Here is a 22,978-nt window from a genome sequence, read left to right on the forward strand (position 1 = left end):
GCATTGCGCTGACCCCAAACCATCGCCACCTGTGACTTCGGTGGTGTCGAGCGAGAGATCATTAGAGGGCAGGTTGGAGGTGTATTGTATTTTCTGATGAAGGATGGTTCTGCCTAGCTGCCAGTGTAGACGTGCGTTGTTTAGAAAGAAGCCAGTTGAGGATCTGCAACCAACTTGTCTGCATGCTGGACGCACTGGACCTACATCTGGAGTTATGATTTGGAGTGCGATTTCTTACGACTGCAGACCTCTCGCGTGGCTAGCTCACGCACCCTGACTGCAAAACTGTACGTCAGTCTGGTGGTTCGACCTGCTGCCATAGCCCAAGGATGACACGTGTGTCGATTGTGGACGACTGACTCATCTAGAGCCAGAACGCGGTACTTTATTTGTGACTAATTTTTTCTTCCATGTGCTTACCTTACTAATAACTGTCAATACTGAGACCAAGGAGCTCATAGGTTTGTCCATTATAAGTAGTTACAAAAGCAACAAAACAAAAGGTCATCCAGGTTTTTACTTTGATGTTAAAGGTTCTCATTACGAACGTTGTCATTTCCAGAGTCAGTGAACGTACTGACGCTGTTGACACTTCGCTGTCCGCACGTCTCGTACAAATTTCTTCGCTTGGCGCCGGCAGCGTTAAGTCGGATTAGTTGGCTTGTCGCCGGCCGCTTGTCACCTTTCCGTTGATGACAAGCTTCAAACACACTGACTTTTGCGCGCTTTAATTTTCCGGAAATCTTCTATTTTGCCGTATCGTTCCAAAAACTCGAATTTTCTTTTCAAGTAACTTCTCTGCAAGTTCTACACTGTTATAATAATTATCCACGCAGAGGCGATGCCACTTTCCAGTAGAAGGTGTCAATAGTTCCATCACTGGTTTCGCTAAAGACTGTCTAGCGCCGGAATATATCTTGGATGAGGAAATGTATCCCGTACTCGAGTCACACAGCATCCGAATGAGTATGCTGTATTTCGTAATTTTCTATGGATTGTAAACTTTAAAATTTAACCGTACACGGCACGGTATCATTCCTTCATCAACTGAGATGTGACTACGAAGGCTTTCCCGGCGTAACAATTGATAATATTCTTCTCGGGTATGCAGCCGGATCATAACGTCTTCATAACACAATATTTCCGCGGTCCAACTGGCCGCCATCTTCAGGTGAGAGCGCTGGAGCACAATCTCGCTGGAACTGACTATCCAGCGCTTTTTTTTTTTTTTTTTTTAAATGGAGTTGTAGTCCGGGGTGATATGTTACAATACAGCATCACCGGTCTATTGCGGTCTAACTGTGTTGGTGAGGCAGTAAATTTCCACAGAGCAGTGACTCCGTCACTGCAATTCACTTTGGAGATGTGGCGGTGGGACTTGTAGTCCCGTACCACCCTCTGACGGTGATAGTACCACATGAGTCAGGCAGAAGAATTTTGCCTAACATGGGCAGGTGAAGGTGTGGCGGTGGGACTTGTAGTCCCGTACGCCAGGGCAGGGGTGACCCAGCGCAAGCGGCAGCCCCTATATAGCCCGCAGAAGACCCACAACGCCTGCGTGAGAAGGTGCCGTAGCTGCCCTCTAGCGCAGTAAACATGCCGTGCCGCCAGTGGTGGAAAGAGGCGAAATCGAGATATCGCTGTCAAAAATAAAAGAAAAAAATTTTTATTCCGACGATTGAAACACAGACCGTTGTTTTTTAATGTCAGATAACACCGGGTCCCAAGTCTTACTTAAAAGATAACCCTTGTCTCTATTAATAAGATTGTCAGATAAACGAATCTCTATGGATTCTTTTAAAACACAGTCCCAATATCGAGATGCAGGGGCAACCATTTGTGTCGCATCATATAGCATTCTGTGTCCCTCGGTGAGACAGTGCTCCGCCACTGCGGATTTCTCAGGTTGAAGCAGCCATGTGTGCCGCTGATGCTCAACACTTCGGTCCTGAATGGTCCGGATTGTCTGACCAATATAAGCCTTCCCACAGTGGCAAGGGATCTTGTACACACCGGGCTTCCTCAATCCCAAGTCATCCTTAACAGAGCCAAGAAGCGCTCTAATCTTGACTGGCGGACGAAAAATACTTTTGATATGATATCTTTTTAGAATTCTTCCTATCTTCGAGGAAATGCTCCCAGCAAAAGGCAGAAAAGCCACCGATTTGCAAGTATCTTCTGGTGGTTCAGGCGATGGTCCAACAGGAAAGCACGACGGATCTGTTTATCTGTATAGCCATTCTGCTTGAACACAACCTTAAGGTGGTCCAATTCTTGTGTCAAGCTTTCTCCATCTGAAATGGCATAAGCTCTTCTCGCCAACGTCCGCATGACCCCCGTACGATGGAACGATGGATGACAGCTAGAAGCATGCAGGTAACGGTCTGTGTGCGTAGGCTTTCGATAAACACTGTGTCCCAGTGTCCCATCATCCTTTCTGTACACCAGAACATCCAGAAACGGAAGCTTTCCATCACTTTCTATCTCCATGGTAAACTTGATGCTAGGATGCAGGGAATTAAAATGATCTAGGATGCGGTCAAGAGCTTCTCTCCCATGAGGCCACACCATAAACGTGTCGTCAACATACCTCCAGAAACAGGTTGGTTTTAAGGACGCCGTCTTCAGTGCCATGTCCCCCAAATATTCCATAAAAAGTTGGCGATTATTGGGGACAATGGGCTCCCCATAGCCACTCCATCAGTCTGTTCAAAATATTTGTCATTGAATAAAAAGTACGTCGACGTCAGCACGTGGCGACAAAGCCTGGTTGTTTCCTCATCCAGTTTCTCACCAATTAATTGCAAGGATTCTTCCAGAGGACCCCGGGTAAAAAGCGACACGACATCAAAGCTCACAAGCAAATCGCAGGGACTAAGAGACAAGGACTTCAATCTCTGAATAAACACCATAGAATTGGGAATGTGATGTTCGCATTTACCGACGTGAGGGCCAAGAACAGATGCTAAATACTTGGCTAGATTGTAGGTAGGAGCACCCAAGTTACTCACGATCGGGCGAAGCGGGACCCCTTCTTATGAATCTTGGGTAGGCCGTATAGTCTCGGTGGCACGGCAGCACCAGGACGAAGTTTTTTGAGAACGTTGTCAGGTATAGAACTCTTCTTCAGCAGTGAAAGCGTCTTCCGTTTTATCCGTTCAGTTGGGTCGCCCTGCAATGTTCTGTATGCTGAGTCCTCAAGTAAGAGATCCATCTTTCCCAGATAGTCATCACGTGACAGAAGAACCATTGCGTTGCCTTTGTCCGCTGGTAGAACTATCAGATCCTCGTCTTCTCTAATGGACCGGACGGCTGCCCTTTCGAGAGAGGAGATGTTACTTCGTGGAGGCGGCGCCCGCCGCAATGTATGTGAGACCTCTTGCCTAATCTCTTCAGCTTGGACCTCCGAAAAGTTGGACACCGCTTGTTCGACTGCACAGATGAATTCGGTGATAGGCACATTCCTCGGTGTAGGGGCAAAATCCTCGAAGATAGGAAGAATTCTAAAAAGATATCATATCAAAAGTATTTTTCGTCCGCCAGCCAAGATTAGAGCGCTTCTTGGCTCCGTTAAGGATGACTTGGGTTTGAGGAAGCCCGGTGTGTACAAGATCCCTTGCCACTGTGGGAAGGCTTATATTGGTCAGACAATCCGGACCATTCAGGACCGATGTGTTGAGCAGCTTCAACCTGAGAAATCCGCAGTGGCGGACCACTGTCTCACCGAGGGACACAGAATGCTATATGATGCGACACAAATGGTTGCCCCTGCATCTCGATATTGGGACTGTGTTTTAAAAGAATCCATAGAGATTCGTTTATCTGACAATCTTATTAATAGAGACAAGGGTTATCTTGTAAGTAAGACTTGGGACCCGGTGTTATCTGACATTAAAAAACAACGGTCTGTGTTTCAATCGTCGGAATAAAAATTTTTTTTCTTTTATTTTTGTCAGCGATATCTCGATTTCGCCTCTTTCCACCACTGGCGGCGCGGCATGTTTACTGCGCTAGAGGGCAGCTACGGCACCTTCTCGCGCAGGCGTTGTGGGTCATCTGCGGGGTATATAGGGGCTGCCGCTTGGGTTGAATAGTGCCGCCGCCGTCACCCCCCCCCCCCCAACCACATTCTCCAGTTTGCCGATGACACCGCCTTCCTTGCCCTTGCCCCCACCCTGCAACGCTCCCAGCGCCTTCTCCAATCGCATCTTGACTGGTTCACCGCTTGGTGCAACCAGTGGTTGCTCAAGGCCAATCCTTCCAAATCCCATGCGATCATTGTAGACAAAACCACCCCCTCCTTCCGCCTCCTTGATCCCTATCTCACCCTCTATGGCCGTCCCATCGCCCTCGCCCCCACCCCTAAGTATCCTGGCGTCACCCTCGACCGTAGCCTCTCCTGGACTCCCCATCTCCAGACAATCCCGACTCCGTCTCCTCAAGCTCCCTTCCGGCCGCACGTGGGGTCTGGACCCCTCCACACCCATAAATCCCTCATCCGCCATATCCTTGTTATGCCCATCCAGCAACGATCCCCGCTCCCCCTACCCTTTATAACTTCCTCCTAATCCTTGAACATCATGCTCTCCGCCTCGCCTATCATTCCGCTGCTCGACTCGCTGCGACTCAGATCGTCTCTGCTCACGCAACGCCATGGCCGGGAAGCAGATTGCCGCCGCATTGGAAGCTCTCATCCACGCGATGGGGTTCACCGGCGGCCACCAATGGCAGCCAAGGCGCAAGCGAAAGCAGCGGGACAGGACGATGCTCCAGTGCTACAACTGCCAGCGGCTGGGGCGCAGCGCGCGCGGGTGTAAGAACGCCGTCGCGTGCTTGAAGTGCACGGCGGCTCACGACACCTGCAGCTGCACGAAGCCTCGTGGGGTAGCCTGCGTCTGCGCGAACTGCGGCGGACCACATGCCGCCAACTCGCGTAGCTGCGGCTACCTCCGCGAGTCACGCCGTCTACCCGCCGCACCACGCCCTGCGGCGACGTCAAGCGCCTCGACGGCTGCCCCGCCCCCCCGCTTCGGCGAGGGGTGCGAGCCGCGCCGACTTCAGGCCACCACCGACGAAGCTATGGCCGGCTTCCAAGCCGCCCTCGCGGCCGAAAGGGCCGCACTGAAGGATGAGCTCGCAGCTGTGCATCGCCAGCTCCAGCAGCTGCGCGACGAGCTGCGGGCCATCAAGAAGCAGCCGCCAGATCCCGCCGCCACCCCCGCCGTGAGTCGTCCGATGGGGGTAGACGCGGCCACGCAAACCACCGCTCCTCCTCCTGCAACAATGCAGGAGGTGGCGCCCATGGAAACAGAGGAGGTGCCGCCCAGGCTGCCCCCCTCCAAGGTGGCAGCCACAAGCAAGGGTGCTACCACGCCTCCTGACTGCTCGCAAGCCGAGCAACCAAAGAAGAAGAGGAAGGTGCGGCTACCATTCCCAAGAGTGGACGATGTGCAGGAAATCCTCAAGTACACTGCCTCGTCACTGAAGAGCGGGTCGTACCCCCAATCACAGCTCCCATACCCCTACACCCCACCCGGCCAGTCTAAGCCTCCCCTCCCCCACCAACCGCTCGACCTACAGAGATATAGATGGCGTACCATACTAGTGGAATCAGCCACGGACGAAGAGTTAGCCATCATCAACTCTTACGCAATATTTACGCCCTCCCAATGGGACAACCTGGTCGACGTCATAGAATCGTGAGTGTGGGAAGAGGCCCGGTCGGGTACCACCCGTCATGTCACACCCACATTCACCTCACCAATGAAGAAGGAGAAGCGCATTAAAAAAGCGCTAGAACTTCATTCCCGGCTGAGGGTTCAACCCTCCATCATGTGCGTCGTCGTCGCCTCGCCTATCGGGTCCGTCTCCCCTTCCCCACGCAGATCCTATATGATTTCATCTCCTTCCCCCACCTCCTCCTTTTCCTTGAAAGGATACGGATCCTCTACACCTCCCGTAAACTTGATCCTCCTCACCCGCTTGTTTCCCCGATCCTCTCCCATCCCCCCCCGCTGCCGCGCCTGTATTCCCACGTCCCGCCCGGTCTCCATCTCTCCACCCTCCTTAAGCTCTCCCAAGGTGGCTTCCGCCAGCTCCCTCTCCCTGATGATGTCCTCGTCCCCTCCATCTACCCCTCCTATCAACTTTGACCCTGCCCCGCCCCCCACTTCCAGTGTCCTTTCCTTTCGGCACCCTCTCACCCTTCTCTTCTCTTCCCTTCTTTTTCCTTTTCCCAGCCCCCTCCCTCCCCCCTCTTCCCCCGGGCTTCCTCTCCCCCTTCCTCCCTCCCCCCTATCTCCCCTGCACGTGGCATCTCTACTCTCCCCTCTCGCTCTCCCACTCCCCTTCCTCCTCCTCCTCTCTTGGCAGGTCCCCGGACTCGCACACGCATAGTGAACATTCGCGCACCGGAGATCATCGCCTTCTGTGTCTCGTGTGTGTGACGTCGTTTAGTGTTTTTGGTGTCCGCCATCCCACTACTGCGTTCACTTGTGCCGTCGGATTCGTCAGTGTTCTGTGCGCTGTGCCAACGTGTTTTCAGTGTTGTTATCGTCACGTGTGAACGACTCCGTGTTTTTTGTGTCTCTGTGACCTCTCTATTTTGCCCGTCACTTTGTTTCATTATCATGCTCCTTTTCTTCTACTATTGTAAACGCTATGGCTGAAGAGCGGCGTAGTGTGCCGCTGCCAGCCTACCTGATTTTGTACAGGCTTTAAAATAACAATAAAGTAAAAAAAAAAAAAACGCTGGGTAGTCAGTTCCGGCGAGATTGTGCACCAGCACTCTCACCTGAAGATAGCGGCCAGTTGGACCGCGGAAATATTGTGTCATGAAGACGTTATGATCCGACTGCATAACCCAGAAGAATATTATCAACTGAGATGTTTTGACTTAGATTAAGGGGCTCCGGAACGCCCTATACTTGCAATGTTAAAATAACGCTTATAAATTACATCTTTCCTCACAAAGTATTTGAGGTAGGAAGCTGAACTTTTTACAGATTATTTATTGGAATATGGGCTACAACTTAACACAGGGATTTTACAAAATCTTAGTTCAGTTATTAAAGATGATTTTTTTTCAATTGTAATGACAACATTTTTTTGCAATTTTTTATATATATATTCAAAAATATACAGTTTTTTGGAAAAAGGCTGTGTTAAATTATGCAGAAGGTACTGTGTAACATTTACTGAAAGTTTGAAACAAATATATTTGAAAGATCCTTAGAAAACATGTAATTAGTATGAGAAAATAAAAGTTTTGGGAATCGAGCGACAAAGATTGGATTAACCTTTTAGTGCATTCCAGGTCCATAGGATGGATTATCTTCATCCTCTGCAAACTCCTCCTCCAGCTTCCTCTTGTTCCTCCTCCTGTTTACTCTTGCTTGTATTTCTAGACTCTTTACAGCCCTGTCTGCAGCCCGAAGGCGTTCCTTGTCTAAAGCGAGCATCGCTCGTACCATGTTAGAACCTATCTTCATTCCCATATTTCTAAATACCTTGCACCTTACAATGTTGCCATCATTGAAAGTCGCAACAGCATCATACACACCAAAGTGAAGTGTTTCTATTCCAACAAATACAATCGTGGGGATTCTCGACCATATAACACTACTTACACTTTCATTGAGGTTTTGAGTTTTTCCGTGAATACACTTATTCAACAGTTCAGGTGCTGCTAAGTCTCTGAAAATAGGTTTTATCACCTCCATTATTGCATGAGGCAGACTACGCTTATGAGTGTACACTTCACCAGTTAGCAATCCTTTGTTATATTTACACCAACTGTCTTCTTCTTTGGGACACAAGCTATGTTGGGGATTTTCATCGGTTGAAGAAGTATGAAAAAAAAAGAGCCCAAACAGCCTTCTTCATTTCGTCGACACTTTGTGTATTTTGCCTAATAGCCATTCCATAATAGTTCTGTATTTTATCAATTACACTGTCAGTTAACCTTCCCTTCCTATCCAACCCTTTACCATCACTGAGTTTTTGTTTTTTGTACGAAGCTTTCAGTCGCCGAAGTCTTGTTCCCATTCGCTTCTGTACGTGTCCAATACACTCAAATTTCTGCACTACAACATCATCACCATAGGGCTTCAGTCCTTGAACATGTTTGAAACTTTTAGAATCACCGTCACCAAGGTAATTAACATATCGCACTTTATCACACGCCTCAGAACGCTGGAATATACTGGCAACACCAGCCACTTCCATTCCTCCACTACTGCCACTATAGTTAGCTTTGCAATTATTTTCATGTGTACCTTTATATTTTTGTGGACATCTACAATACTTTGATATTACTGCTACATCTAAAACTTTCCCTGTATACATATTGGTGGCAGATATTACACCATGAAGAGATGTGTGTCCCCGTTTATGCCAGGTACCATCGAACGCTGCAGTCAAATCTGTGTTACCATTATTTTCCATTACTGCCTCTTCCACAACGTTCTTCATAGATTCTATACAGACATCTTCTACTTTAGACCCTACTAATTTATTATAGATCGTAAACTTGGTTGGGGGATTTGAAAGATTCATGATGCCACAGAAAATTGCACCTGCAGTAGCACCCTTACCAACTGAACGCAAGGAATAAACAAATCTAATGTTGTGTTCGTAGATTTTGCTACCATTTTCTTCAGTTGCAGTTACTGCAACACTGTTCCAAAAGGTGGTCATGTATGAACACTTATCACATTTCAGTTGTATTTCACTAGCAAGTCCTACGTGCTTTATTATGGAGAGTTCCAGACCAACTTCACTACAATGAATACATCTTACACAGTTTGAAAAAATTCCTTTGAGAACCGACATATCAAATATTTCATTCACATCCGATTCGCCCATAAAACATTCATAGTTTTCACTCATTGAACCAAGCTTCTTCTGTGAAGTATTTTCTTTCCCACTTTGACTGCTATGGGCAGGTGTACTTGAGAGGTTAGGTTCACTCACTTGGTTATCGTCTTTATTGTTTACAGTAATAACACACACCTTTGGCTTTCCAACATTTCTCCTTTTCTTAAAAGCCTTCAGAGGATTTCTAGTAACTTTACTTTTACTCATTATTATACTTCAACAAAACAGAGACTCAAGAAACAGAATTAATTACGAATATTTTCGAGATAACGACAGAGTAAATAAACATGAAACAATCGACAATCACACCAGCGATATATATTGAACCATCACAGGTTAGCCACAACACATACTTTATCTCACAACACTAAAATGTACCTGATGAACACGGACGTTAATAATAACACCATTTGACAGCAGTTTAACAGCGCCACAGTGGGTCACGCCCATGTAGAACACATTTCAAAAAAAATTTAAAAATAGTTGTAGTCTTCGGAATTGAATAAATTATATATCTATTAAAAGGTAATAGTCTGCAGATTCAGAAAACGCAAAAAAGTAAAAATTGAACTTATCATGATTTTGAGCCTTTCCGGAGCCCCTTAAACGTTTCTTTAAACTTTCTGGAAAAATAATCAATTACGAATTGCACTTTGACAAGCCGGTTGGCATTATCCAGTTTATTGTTGCTGTCGGAAAAATGGAAAAATCATAATATTTGTCGGATTCGGTTGCGGGACATCGTTTTGTGAAATATCGGTGTGTCTATCAACGGATTCGTTGACCAATAATCATTGATCCTTGCTTTTTCTTACAGTTCTCATAAGGATAGCAAGCCCAAACCATTTTCTGTGTTCGGGTCCCGTCACGTCGACAAATTTGTCATTTTTTAAATCCAGTTTCCTTCTGTTGCAATTTTGACTGTAGTACTTTTTGGTTTCTTTGCTAATATATTCAAATAGATCGTTCCCAATGTGTAATTGTACGATATCCTTGATGTTCTGTGTATCTTTGGGAAATATGTTTGGGCCCGGGGATCCTTCAAATGTATTATTGGTCCCCGATAAATCAAAGTCTGACCACTGTGCATTGTCTTCTTCGTCTGATTCATCCGAATCAGTTGGCAACCTTAACGTTCGCTGGATTCTTCTTGAACTTATTGCACTATCTTCCTACGGTTCTGCTTCACGTTCCAGTTCGTGATATCCAATGTCTTCTTCCCAATCTGCGAAGTCGTCCGGAACGTCAGACAAGACATCCACGCATTCATCGTAAATAATCCTATTGTCTCTTTCGTTCGCCATGATGCAAGGGCACAAGTACTTATAAAAACAAAACACTTGCTGACGTGTGTAACTTATTGCTATCTAAACAAAACACCAACAGAATGCAAAAGATGCTGTCGCCGGCCATTGAGTGATACTATGCTCACGACACCACTCTGGTGTCGCCGGCCACTGAACGATACTATGCAGACGACACCGCTGTGGTGTCGCCGGCCGTTGACCGCTTTTTCGCTCACGACACCACTGTGGTGACGCCGGACGGTATAGTGTTAATGGATAACCACAAAGCGAATATCAGGCGAAAATGGTCACAAGAACAGTTGCAAAACACTTTACAGGGCAAGTCACATCTTCTTTGCTAATTATGTCAGGCACTGTGAGTCGGCACATCAAAGTCCTGGGTAATAAGAAGACTGCAGACCTGACAGCATCTAACTACAACGAGCGATGCATTTGCTTCACAATGTGATTGGTTTTCTTATTGACATTTGTAATACCAGCCTTCGTCAACTTTATTACCACCAACCATGGAAAATAACAAGTGATAATGTAGCGAAAGCCACGAACGGATCAGCTACTTCCGCAAATTTACAGACCCATTCCTCTCTTAAACAACTTCGCGAAACCCGTGAATTTTGAGGTCCAAGCAAACCACTATACCACAAAAATTTCCATTTCGCGAAAAACGCACTGCAGTTCGTCAAGTTATGGTGCCTATTGGACACATGTAAACAACCTGATACACAAAACACACCTCTGATGCTCTGTTTTCCGATCTTTAAGAAGCTTGTCATAAAATGTGACACACATGACTTATTATACGACTGCATCAGCTCAATGCATACTTCCCCTAATCAAAATCCTTTTATCTCTTTTTGAAACACACATTCCTCTAAGTATTATAAGTCAATTAGCCAGCAAAGGCAAATTGAAAACTAATACCTCAAGTCTCAACTCTTAATAGTAGTAACATTCTGCAACAGCCATAGATGCGGACGAAACAGAGGGTGCCTCCTAGAAATTCGTTCGATCACGGCATGACAGCCCAGAATACGTTAGCAAAAGCGATCAACCGTATCGATAGCCCTAAAATGAGGATTAAGTTTAAAGCATGTTGACGTCCAAACACCAGTGTCATTAGAGACAACGCAGAAGCTCGGATAGGGCAAGACTGGGTAAGGAAATCGGAAGTGTACTTTTTCAAAGCAGTCATCTCGGCGTTAGCTTTAAGTGATTTGTGGAAATGACGAAAACCCTAAATCCCAGGAATAATACGCTATGATAACAAGCCGATCAATTCCCGATGACGAAAACTACTGCGAACGGACTTGGAAACAAACTCATCTGGTCATAGCGCCATTGCTGTAGCTTGTCTTAACAACATCGGCTACTAAGTCAGAACTAACGGAGCACCTTTCATTGAAATAGAGGTAGTGGGAACAGACCTAGCCATTTTCAGTCTTCCACTCAGGGCTCAACACAAGCGGTCGCTTCCATCAATACTATCATAGTCTCTCTACGGTACAAGTCTGCACTCAAAAAAATGGTTCAAATGGTTCTGAGCACTATGGGACTTAACTGCTGTGGTCATCAGTCCCCTAGAACTTAGAACTACTTAAACCTAACTAACCTAAGGACATCACACACATCCATGCCCGAGGCAGGATTCGAACCTGCGACCGTAGCGGTCACGCGGTTCCAGACTGTAGCGCCTAGAACCGCACGGCCACTCCGGCCGGCAAGTCTGCACTTACGAATTTTTTCCCAGTTCTACATTTAGATATACGGTGACGTTCAGAATTTAAAAAAAGATATAGAAATTAGGAATCGTATCACATAAATGTTAGTTGCTAACGATTATATACTGAAGAATAATGCAGGTAAGAGAGTAAAGGAAGACAAATGCATCCTATGTTCTTGACTTTTGATAGTTTATGATCTACATCTAATGCATGTGCACTCCACAAGGAACGTTACAGTGTGTGATTGAGGGTAGTTCTGTCATCACTATCTTTCCCTCTCTTTTCTGTTCCCTTCACGAACAGCGCGTAGAAAGAATGGTTGCCGGTGAAAGTAAGTATGACATCTTAATTTCTCTGATTTTCTCCTCAAGATCATTTCCCGAGACATATGGGGAGGAAGTAAATGGTTTCCACACCCTTGTTAGAATGTATGTTCTCGAAATTTCAACAGCAAGCCTCTCCGTGTTGCACAATGCCTCTCTTGTAGTGTTTGCTACTGGGATATGTTGAGCATCTCCGCAACGCTCTCACATCGATTGACTAAACGAACCAATGACGAATCGCACCACTCTCAATTGTATCTTCTCTGTCTCAACTATTAGTCCTACTTGGTAAGAGTCCCAGACTGATGAAAAGTATTTAAAAATCGCAAGTTGCACCGTTATACGAGTGTTCCAGTGGTGAAAGTCGAATACGTGCAATGCTCGTCGCTTTCACATAACAACACTTACGAGTACTGTGCACTGGCGCAAGGCGGGCAAGTACAATGGCCATTGCTTTGACAAAATAATATCTGGAGGAGCTAAGTAGCACTGATGTAAAACGACTGGTTTCAATACTTATTGCTTTGACAAAATAATAAGTAAATTGTCCTTGCAGTAGGCCACTGTGAACAAGGACAACACCGACACAGTGAAATGAACTAACTGGGAATACATCTGATTATATTTGTTTTTTGATGGGTCGCGCAACCAGGGCAAGTTGTAGAAGAAGTTAAATGATGTAGAAATATAAGTCAAGACTGTTACTCTGATGACCGACACACATAAAGGTGACAAAAGTAATTGTATACCTCCTAATATCGTATCGGACCTCCTTTTGTCCGGGTAGTGCAGCAACTCGACGTTGTATGAACTCAACTAGTTGTTGGAAGTCCGCTGCACAAATATTGAGCCTTGCTGCCTCTATAGCTGTCATATTTGCGAACGTATTGCGGTGCAGGATTCTGTGCTTGAACTGACCTCTCAATCTTCTCTCATAAATGTTCAGTGGGATTCAGGTCAGGTGATGTGTGTCACCAAATTGTTCGCTCGGACTGTCCACAATGTTCTTCGGACCGGGAACAGTTGTGGACCAGTGCCATGGCGCAGTGTCATCCATAAAAATTCCATCGTTATTTCCGACTGTGAAGTCCATGAATAGTTGAAAATACTCTCCTAGTTGCCGAACATAACCAGGACCCAATCCAATCCACGTAAACAGAGCCCACACTATTATGGAGCCACCACCAGGTTGCACGGTGCCTCGTTGACAACTTGTATCCATGGCTTCGTGAGGTCAGCGTCTCAATCGAACCTTACCATCAGCTCCCGACTGATGACATCGGGACTCATCCGACCAGGCCACGGTATTCCAGTCGTCTACGATGCAACTAATGTGGTAACGAGCCCTGGAGAGGCGGTGCAGCCTGTAACGTGTAGTTATTTTTTGTGTAAATTGCTGGTGGTAAAGCTGTTTTGTGATCGCGCAAATGGATAATGTAGCTTACTGTCTTGTCAAGCCCAGGGTGATAAACAGACATTCTAAATAGTTCAAATGGCTCTGAGCACTATTGGACTTACCATTTGAGGTCATCAGTCCCCTAGAACTTAGAACTACTTAAACCTAACTAAGAACATCACAAACAACCATGTCCGAGGCAGGATTCGAATTTGCGACCGTAACAGTCGCGCGGTTCCGGACTGAAGTGCCTAGAACGGCTCGGTCACCGCGACCGGCCAGACATTCTACATAGCTTTAATTTTGGTCCTGTAATACCGCTAATGTTAGGTGCGGATCATCTCAAATTAATTATAAATTCTGCTGTGATATAGCAAGAATGCACAAATTGATATAAATGAGAATTTGGGATTTTTTCTAAAATGACAACGCGACCTCTCCCTTTTTTATTCTATATTTAATTCATCACTGCTTTCAGGGTTGAAATGATACATAACAAGCAGGTTCAATTACTTTCAACTCTCAACAAAATAATTAACATTTAGACATTGAATATGTTATTATTAAATCTTTATCTCTATATATGAGAATGTTATAACTAGCAAAACAATTAAATCTTCTTCAGTGAAATTTACATCGACGTTGTCGCAACTGTTCAATGTTCTAAGTTGGTGGCGAATGAATTTTTTTTTCTTTTAAACTAATCAAAATCTCATGTACTCAATGGAGAGTACGTTAGTATTCAACTCTTGAAATTCTATATTCAAAGCGTACGCAGGTTGGAGTGATCAAACTCTCGACTCAAAATTTAATGTCGCCTAATGCGCGTTGGTACATCACAATTGGGAACTGCAGCGGCGTTGTCTTCGTGCTGGATCTGAAACACTAATTCCCTACTCCTGCCTTGACTGAATCATTCAGTCTCAACTTTCCTGCGTTCCGTAGGACGTTAAATTTTCCCTAGTGGAAATAATGGCTAATGCACACTTGCTAAGGTATGGAGCGACGTGCACAATGCTCTGCCCGCAAAACTTCCCGCAGGAATATGAACTACCGCTTTAAATCTGTCACCAAGATACATGAAGCGTACCGCCCTCACTTGGCAGACGTAAAGGTCTCAACGTCTTCGTTATTTTTCCACACATAGGTGAGGCCCGCTGTGAGACGAAAGAACTCTGAGTTAATTTAGTTCTCAAAAATGCTTTTATATGACGTGACTCTCCCCACCATGTCTCTTCTACGTCACACAGTCGTTATAAAGGTAGATACTGTTTTGTTATTCGGTTTCTGAGATTATTACAGTTGCTTCCTGTTAACAATACAGAGTTATTTTCTGCGGATTTTATCGTAATTATGAAGCTCACGTAAGCTATCAGCAAAGGCACTCGCGTTGGTGGTCTGCTGCCATAGCACTTTAACGCCTAATTTCGCCTCAGTGTCCTAACGGATACGTTCCTCGTACGTCCCACATTTCTGCTGTCATTTCACGCAGTCTTGTTTCTTTGTTAGCACTGGCAACGCTACACAAACGCCGCTGCTCTCGGTCGTTAGCCGGCCGGTGTGGCCGTGCGGTTCTAGGCGCTTCAGTCTGGAACCGCGTGACCGCCACGGTCGCAGGTTCGAATCATGCCTCGGGCATGGATGTGTGTGATGTCCTTAGGTTAGTTAGGTTTAAGTAGTTCTAAGTTCTAGGGGACTGATGACCTAAGATGTTAAGTCCCATAGTGTTCAGAGCCATTTGAACCATTTTTTTAGAACTCAGCCAAAGAAGTGTCTTCATGATCGGTCAGCCTTACGCATCAAGAACTTTGCCCAGAGTGACACAATACTATTGATACAAATTCGTAGGCTTCCACAGCCAGTGTCACTTTTGTATCTTATCCAAACCAATACTACCGGCTGTTCTTTTATACATAAAGAAGGCGCATCAGACTCTCATGTTGGTGAGGAGATACCGCGAGCTACGAACGTTCGAAATCACGCGGAAAAAAAGAATGTAACGTTCAGTTTTCTCTGGGGGTTATGGGCTGGTCGTGATGTACACTGTCCCCATGGGTACAGACGCCAGCCCGGGTTTCGACAGCGACAAACCGTGTCGTTGCCCGTATTGCACGAACTGGCCATTCCCTCCAAAGTAGGCCCACGTGACCTAATGAGATTCAAAGACTGTGTTTCGGCCGACAAAGGAGGCTGTAGAGATGCTCCCAGCGGCATACTGCCCACCGTGACGAGCGAATGGCAGCCTTCGCAGACGCACTCCTCCAGTAAACTCACTAGATAACTGGGAAATAGCTGTAGAAAAATGAAATATATCGCATAGTGATGTGTGATAGTAACGTCAAATTGTGGCAGTAAGATCGCAGAGTTTTTTGTTGCATTACATTTTCTTAAGAGTCTCTCAATGATACTTACTGTGGTATCTGCTTCTGCTACTAGTTGTTTTACGTGGTAATTCCAATTTAGCTAACTGTGGAGGGTTACTCTTAGTTGTTTTACGGTAGTTATGGTTTCCAGTGTCTTGTCGCCAGTGGTGTATCGAACATCAGTGGATCTCTTCGCCTGTTTATGCGCAACAAGTTACATCTCTTTACGTTCAGGGTCAACCGCCAGTCCCAACAAGAATCTTTAATCCTCTGCAGGCCTTCTTGCACTTCCCCGCACGGGTGTGTTTCTACCGCACCTTAGTTTCGGCGTGTGCTCAGTTTAATACTGGCTGGCTCGTACCATTGTATCGCGGCAAAAGACATAGCAGAGCATTGCCTGAGAGCGGCGAAGCGGAAACACTGCACAAGGCTACGCCAGCACTGCACTGGCCGGCACTATGCGGGGCCCTGGTTTACCCACAACTGTCAGCAGCTATAGGCTCTAGAGTAATAACCGCTACCAGTCACAATAGAAACTGATTTTATTTAACACACGTCCGGTTTCGGGCATGTGCCCATCTTCAGGAGGTTTATATTCGTGTACATGTTTGCATAAAAAGTATCGGAGATCACTGTTTAAGTCACAAACAAATAACTGATGATACCTAAATAAACACAAATGAAACGTCTGGAAGTGTTCTAAAATACTGACATGTGTTCTAAAATATTACATTACTTACATATAGCTGGATTATCCATACAGTTTCCACATTACGTTTATCGCAGTTTTTTTTTAAATCATCTTTTACGCCTTAACTGTATATTAGTCACCATCTTAATTACTGGTGCTTCCATATTACGTGTTCTATAAAATTAAGGCACTTTAGATATTACTAACTTCAGAAACGCATGGACTCACAACATCGAACGCAGTGCTCGTCGGCAGCTACACGGTCAGCTCGGCGGATTGCCAAGTGAACGGGCCCAGGTTCGATTCCCGGTTGAGCCGGAGATTTTCTCTGCTCAGGGACTGGATGTTGTGTTGTCCTTACGTTCGTATCGTCATAATAGGCATTCCATTGCTGGGCTGGCTGAATGGGCATCTCCCGAAAGCCAAAAATAAATTGGAAGAAAGTTCTGACGTGTTTACATTTGAGAAGACAGGTTGTTGCCAAGGAGCTTAGGTCTAAGAAGCACACAGATGTTACGGATATTACAAACTATGGAAATAAAATTGTTCTATGACTGTCATCTATGATAAACAGAATGGTTTTTGGCAAATTATACAAGGGTAAATAAAATTGCTAGGAGGGCATTAGTTAGTTTTCGATTTTTAAATATTCCATTAAAAATGTGCAGAAATGACTTGTTTGCAAGATCAGCTTGTTCAATGAGAGTTAGGTGTGGTGATTTGGAATTGAGGATGTAAATATCGAGTTCTTCAAGGAGATTAATTTTCTTTCGTGTGCTCACAGTTTGTGGCGTCTGCAGGTTATCTTTAGTGGCTATCGTTGAGTGGCCATGTTCTTTCAGACGTGTTGGAAAAGCTCATTTATCACAGTTACTCAGCCAGGAGGCATCGATGTGTTCCTTGTCCCTTATAGTGAAACTCCTTCGTGTCTGGATTGTGTAGACCTTGAAAACATGTCATTTCTACGCGCGTTTAATGGAATATTCAAAAATCTAAAATTGTAAATCATGGCCCCCTCACAACTAGGAATTTTTGTGAAAAGGAGTATTTAACTTAATATAATTTGCCAGCAACTATTCTGTATAATATAATTGACAGTATGGTCCCACACTAATATAACAATTTCATTTTCATAATTTGTAACATCTGCCATCTATCTGCATATGTAACACCTCTGTTCTTCTTAGACGTAAACTCTTTGGTCAAATCCTCTGCTCTCAAATGTAAACACGTTATGAGGGCATGTGCTTCTGAAGGTAACTAACAACTACAATGCCACTAATTAATAAAAGATATAATATGAGGAGCGCCGGAACAAAACCCGATATAACCACTTTCGCTATATAAGCGTGTTTGAGCTGTAGGGGGGAGATACGGGAGTAATAATACATGCTGCCACAAAATAATTTTCAGCACAACGCGACATCAAATGTTTAACGGAGTGTTCCTTCTTTTTATAGCCTGTGGAGCCATTTAGAGATCACTGTTCGTTACTTTCTGTATTAACAGCAAATGCGGATTTATCGGTTTTTGTTCCGGCGCTCCTCATATGCAATTACCAATAACTATCATGGTGGCTAATGTACAGCTAACGTGTAAAGGACGAAATACATTTGTGACGAATGTGATAAATGTAATGTGGAAACTATATGGATACACCAGCTATATGAAAGTTCTGTAATATCTTACAACACGTTGCTTAGCCACTCCGAGATGTTTCATTTTGTCTGCTCAGTCATCGTAAATTACGTGTGTCGGATATGCACATTAATCTCCAATACTTTGTATGGAAACGTGTACACGAATGTAAAGGACCTGAAGGTGGAAACAAAGCCCGAAAACAATTGCGTGTTAAATAAAATCACCTTCTTCTGTGATTGGAAGTGGTCATTATTTTAGACCCTACAAAGGAAGGATTACGGAGTTCAGCTGCATCAATTATCAATAAAATATACACATCAAAAAAGTTTTGCATCACCCCGGTTTCCAGATCTCCTGAAGATAGACGTTGAATGTGGATATTGTATCACTGACTCAGTCCCTTTGACTGTTCAGAGATGTCACTAAACCCGTCAAAAGGTGTAAATATCCATGCATGAGCAGCGCCTATTAGACGGAGGGGGTCCGACAGCGGATCAGTCCCAGCCACTCCACCAGGAAGGAGGTACGCTGCTCGTGTTGTCTGTAGTTAAACCATGCTTAGACGGTCAATATCGCTGTTCGATCACGTCGCCGGCCGGAGTGGCCGAGCGGTTCTAGGCGCTACAGTCTGGTACCGCGCGACCGCTACGGTCGCAGTTTCGAATCCTGCCTCGGGTATGGATGTGTGTAATGTCCTTAGGTTGGTTAGGTTTAAGCAGTTCTAAGTTCTAGGGGACTGATGACCTCAGAAGTTAAGTCCCATAGTGCTCAGAACCATTTGAACCATTTTCGATCACGTCGGCATTGTTACATTGTGTCAGGAACAAAGGATGTGTAGGCGTCTCGGAGTGAACCAAAGCGATGTTCTTCGAACACGGAGGAGATACAGAGAGAGACAGGAACTGTCGATGACATGCCTCGCTCAGGCCGCCCAAGGGCTACTATTGCATTGGATGATCGCTACCTACGGATTATGGTTCGGAGAAACACTGACATTAACGAAACCATACTGAATAATGCTTTTCGTGCAGCCACAAGACGTCGTGTTAAGAAACAAACCGTGCGCAGTAGGCTGCATGATGCGCAACTTCACTCCCGACGTCCATGGCGAGGTCCATCTTTGCAACCATGACACCATGCAGAGCGGCACAGATGGGACCAACAATATGCGGAATGCCACTCTGGATTGGCATCACGTTCCTACACCGACGAGTGTTGCATTTTCCGTCAACCAGACAATTGTCGGAGACGTGTTTGGAGGTAACCTGGTCAGGCTGAACGCCTTAGACACACTGTCCACCGAGTGCAGCAAGGTGTAGCTTCCCTGATGTTTTGGGATGGCATTATGTGGGGACGACGTACGCCGCTGGTGGTCATGGAAGGCGCCGTAACGGCTGTACGATACTTGAATGCCATCCTACGACCGATAGTGCAACCATATCGAGGCGTTCGTCTTTATGGACGACAATTCGCGCCCCCATCGTACCCATCTTGTGAAAGATTTCCTTCAGGAAAACGACATCGCTCAACTAGAGTGGCCAGCATGTTCTCCAGACACCAACTCTATCGATCATGCCTGGGATAGATAGAAAAGGGCTGTTTATGGACGACGTGACCCACCAATCACTCTGTTGGATCTACGCCGAATCACCGTCGAGGAGTGGGACAATCTGAACCAACAGTGCCTTGATGAACATGTGGATAGTATGCCAATACGAATGCAGGCATGCATCAATGCAAGAGGACGTGTTACTGTTCATTAGAGGTACCGTCATGTACAGCAATCTGGACCACCACCTCTGAAGGCCCCGCTGTATGGTGGTACAACATGCAATGTGTGGTTTTCATGAGCAATAAAAAGGGCGTAAATGATGTTTATGTTGATGTCTGTTTCAATTTTCTGCCAGGTTCCGGAACTCTCGGAACCGAGGTGATGCAAAACTATTTTTGATGCGTGTACATTGTCAGCAACTAACATACCGATTTTCGTTGAGTGGCGAACTGCGATAGCGTCGCATTGTGGTGCCTCCAGCTGAACAGAGTCCGTGTGGCTAGCTGCGGTCCGCTTTGCAGGTGCGGTCGGGCGCGGGCACGGGCGACAACTACACGTCGACGCTGTACCGCGTGAGCGTGCGCGGCACGGCGGGCGGCGCGCCGTGGCGGCGCTCCCTCATGTGCAAGTGCCTACCCGCCGACCCGGAGCAGCGGCAGGTCTTCAAGTCCGACCTGCTCTTCCGCAACGAGGTCGCCTTCTACACTGAGGCGCTGCCCGCGCTTCTGGAGTTCCAGGTATGTCACGTCTCCTTGCGAGCAGAAACAACCGGCATGTACACTTATGCTCATAAGTTAAGGATAATGCTGATACATGATGAAACAACGCTTTGGTGGGCGGTTTGCTGGTTTAAATCACCTCGGGGTATGACCATGCGGTGCATTTGACCTGCGGCCGTCGCACGGTGGCTCTGGCAGCAGTCTAAACACGCAGAGGTGTGTTGGTGCATGTTAGAGTACCGTGCAGCGAGTAAGTGTGCAGACGTTTTCATACGTGGTAATGGTGACTATGAGTTGAAAATGGCTCAAAGAACACATACTGATGACGTTATGAGGGGTAGAATACTAGGGCGACTGGAGGCTGGTCAATCACAGCAGGTCGTATCACGGGCCCTCCGTGTGTCACAAAGTGTGATCTCAAGATTATGGCAACGATTTCAGCAGACAGGAAACGCGTCCAATCGCTACGCTACAGTACGGGACACCCACAGTGTACAACACCACAAGAAGACGGATATCTCACCATCATTGCCCGCAGACGGCCAGGGAGTACTGCAGGTAGCCTTGCTCTGGACCTTACCGCAGCCACTGCAGCAGTTGTCTCCAGACACACACACTCTACAGACGACTGAACAGACATGGTTTATTAGCACGGAGACCTGAAAGGTGCAAACCACTGACCCCTGGTCACAGGAGAGCCCGTAAAGCCTGGTGTCAAGAACATAGTACATGGTCATTGGAACAGTGGTCCTAGGTTATGTTCACGGACGAGTCCAGGTATAGTCTGAACAGTGATTCTCGCCGGGTTTTCATCTGTCGTGAACCAGGAACCGGATACCAACCCCTTAATGTCCTTGAAAGGGACCTGTATGGAGGTCTTGGTTTGATGGTGCGGGGTGGGATTATGATTGGTGCACGTACACTCCTTCATGTCTTGGACAGAGGAACTGTAACAGGTCATGTGTATTAGGACGTTATTTTGCACCAGTATGTCCTCCTTTTCAGCGGTGCAGTAGGTCCCACCTTCCTCCCGATGGATGATAACACACGACTCCACCGAGCTGCCGTCATGGAGGAGTACCTTGAAACAGAATATATTAGCAAATGGAGTGGCCTGCCTGTTCTCCTGACTGAAACCCCATCGAGCACGTCTGGGATGCTCTCGGTCGACGTATCGCTGCACAGCTTCAAACCCCTTTAACACTTCAAGGGCTCCGACAAGAACTGGTGCAAGAATGGTGGGCTATACCCCAGCAGCTGCTCGACCACTTGATACAGAGTATGCCAACCCGTTGTGTGGCCTGTGTACGTGTGCATGGTGTTCATATCCCATTTTGATGTCGGGGTATATGCGCAGGAAACAGTGGCGTTTTGTAGCACATGTGTTTCGGGACAGTTTTCTCAACTTATCACTAATACTGTGGACTTATAGATCTGTGTCGTGTGTGTTCCCTATGTACCTATGCTATTAGCGACAGTTTTGTGTAGTGCCACGTTGTGTGATACCAAATTCTGCAATTATCCTTAATTTATGAGCATGAGTGTATGCCACTGTGCAGCACGTCCACTCCTAACTGAGGCACCTCCACTACTCTCAACGCCTACGAAACCTTGTTCTGCCCTCTCGTCTCCTATACCTACATTGCCTGGCTATCTGTTCAGTCTTAACCAAAACAACTCCACTATCAACAATACCTCTCCTCTCCTATTCCTACATTGCCTAGATATCCTATCTACCAAAGGGATATATTAATCCCTTCAAATCATTGAATGTTAAGCACTCCATCTTGCCTTTTGCACCCATTTATCTTTCCCACTTGGATCCTCTGCTATCTTGACAAATTCCTAGCCCTCCTGGCTCACATGTACCACTCCTGTATATTCTACATCTTCCACAATCTCGAATACAATAATTTCATTGTTGCTCCTCTAATGTACAATCACTGTATGCTACCGGCCTAATATTGTCATATCCCATCAACCATACACTTAACACACAGCTCACTCTTCTCTCACTTAAAATTCAACCCATTGCATCTCCCACGGTAGGTGAGGGACGCCAGCACGGTACCTTATCATGTCCAATCGTAGGGCTAGCTACCTTCTGTAATAAAAAAAAAAACTGAGCGAAGTACACAACGGTCAACTTGAAGGGACGAGCTGTGACGTCTGCACGGTTCAAACGGCGAGAACAATGAAGTGAAAAAAGTGGGGTAGCGTCTTTGGTCAACAGTCAAAACGCCCTCGGTCCCAGGCTCAATACCACTCACTGCTTCAATTTTGAATAAAAATCATCAGCAATGGCGGCCGAAGTCTTCCGGCATAAGAAGTCACCCTCATTCTACCAACGGCGTTGTCGAAGAGGGCAGAGGAGCGGACGGAGGTTCA

General features: G+C 46.0%; 1 protein-coding gene across 1 annotated transcript in view; it reads left to right on the forward strand.

The window, feature by feature from the left end:
• LOC124795517 overlaps nt 1-22,978 on the forward strand; it is a 325,898-nt gene that overhangs the window by 159,166 nt on the left and 143,754 nt on the right. Inside the window, exon 2 of the mRNA XM_047259581.1 lies at nt 20,393-20,608. Coding sequence (XP_047115537.1) covers nt 20,393-20,608 — 216 coding nt within the window. The remainder of the gene's footprint in view (nt 1-20,392; nt 20,609-22,978) is intronic.

Source organism: Schistocerca piceifrons, chromosome 4, assembly GCF_021461385.2.
Source record: "Schistocerca piceifrons isolate TAMUIC-IGC-003096 chromosome 4, iqSchPice1.1, whole genome shotgun sequence".
Taxonomy (NCBI): Eukaryota; Metazoa; Arthropoda; class Insecta; order Orthoptera; family Acrididae; genus Schistocerca; species Schistocerca piceifrons.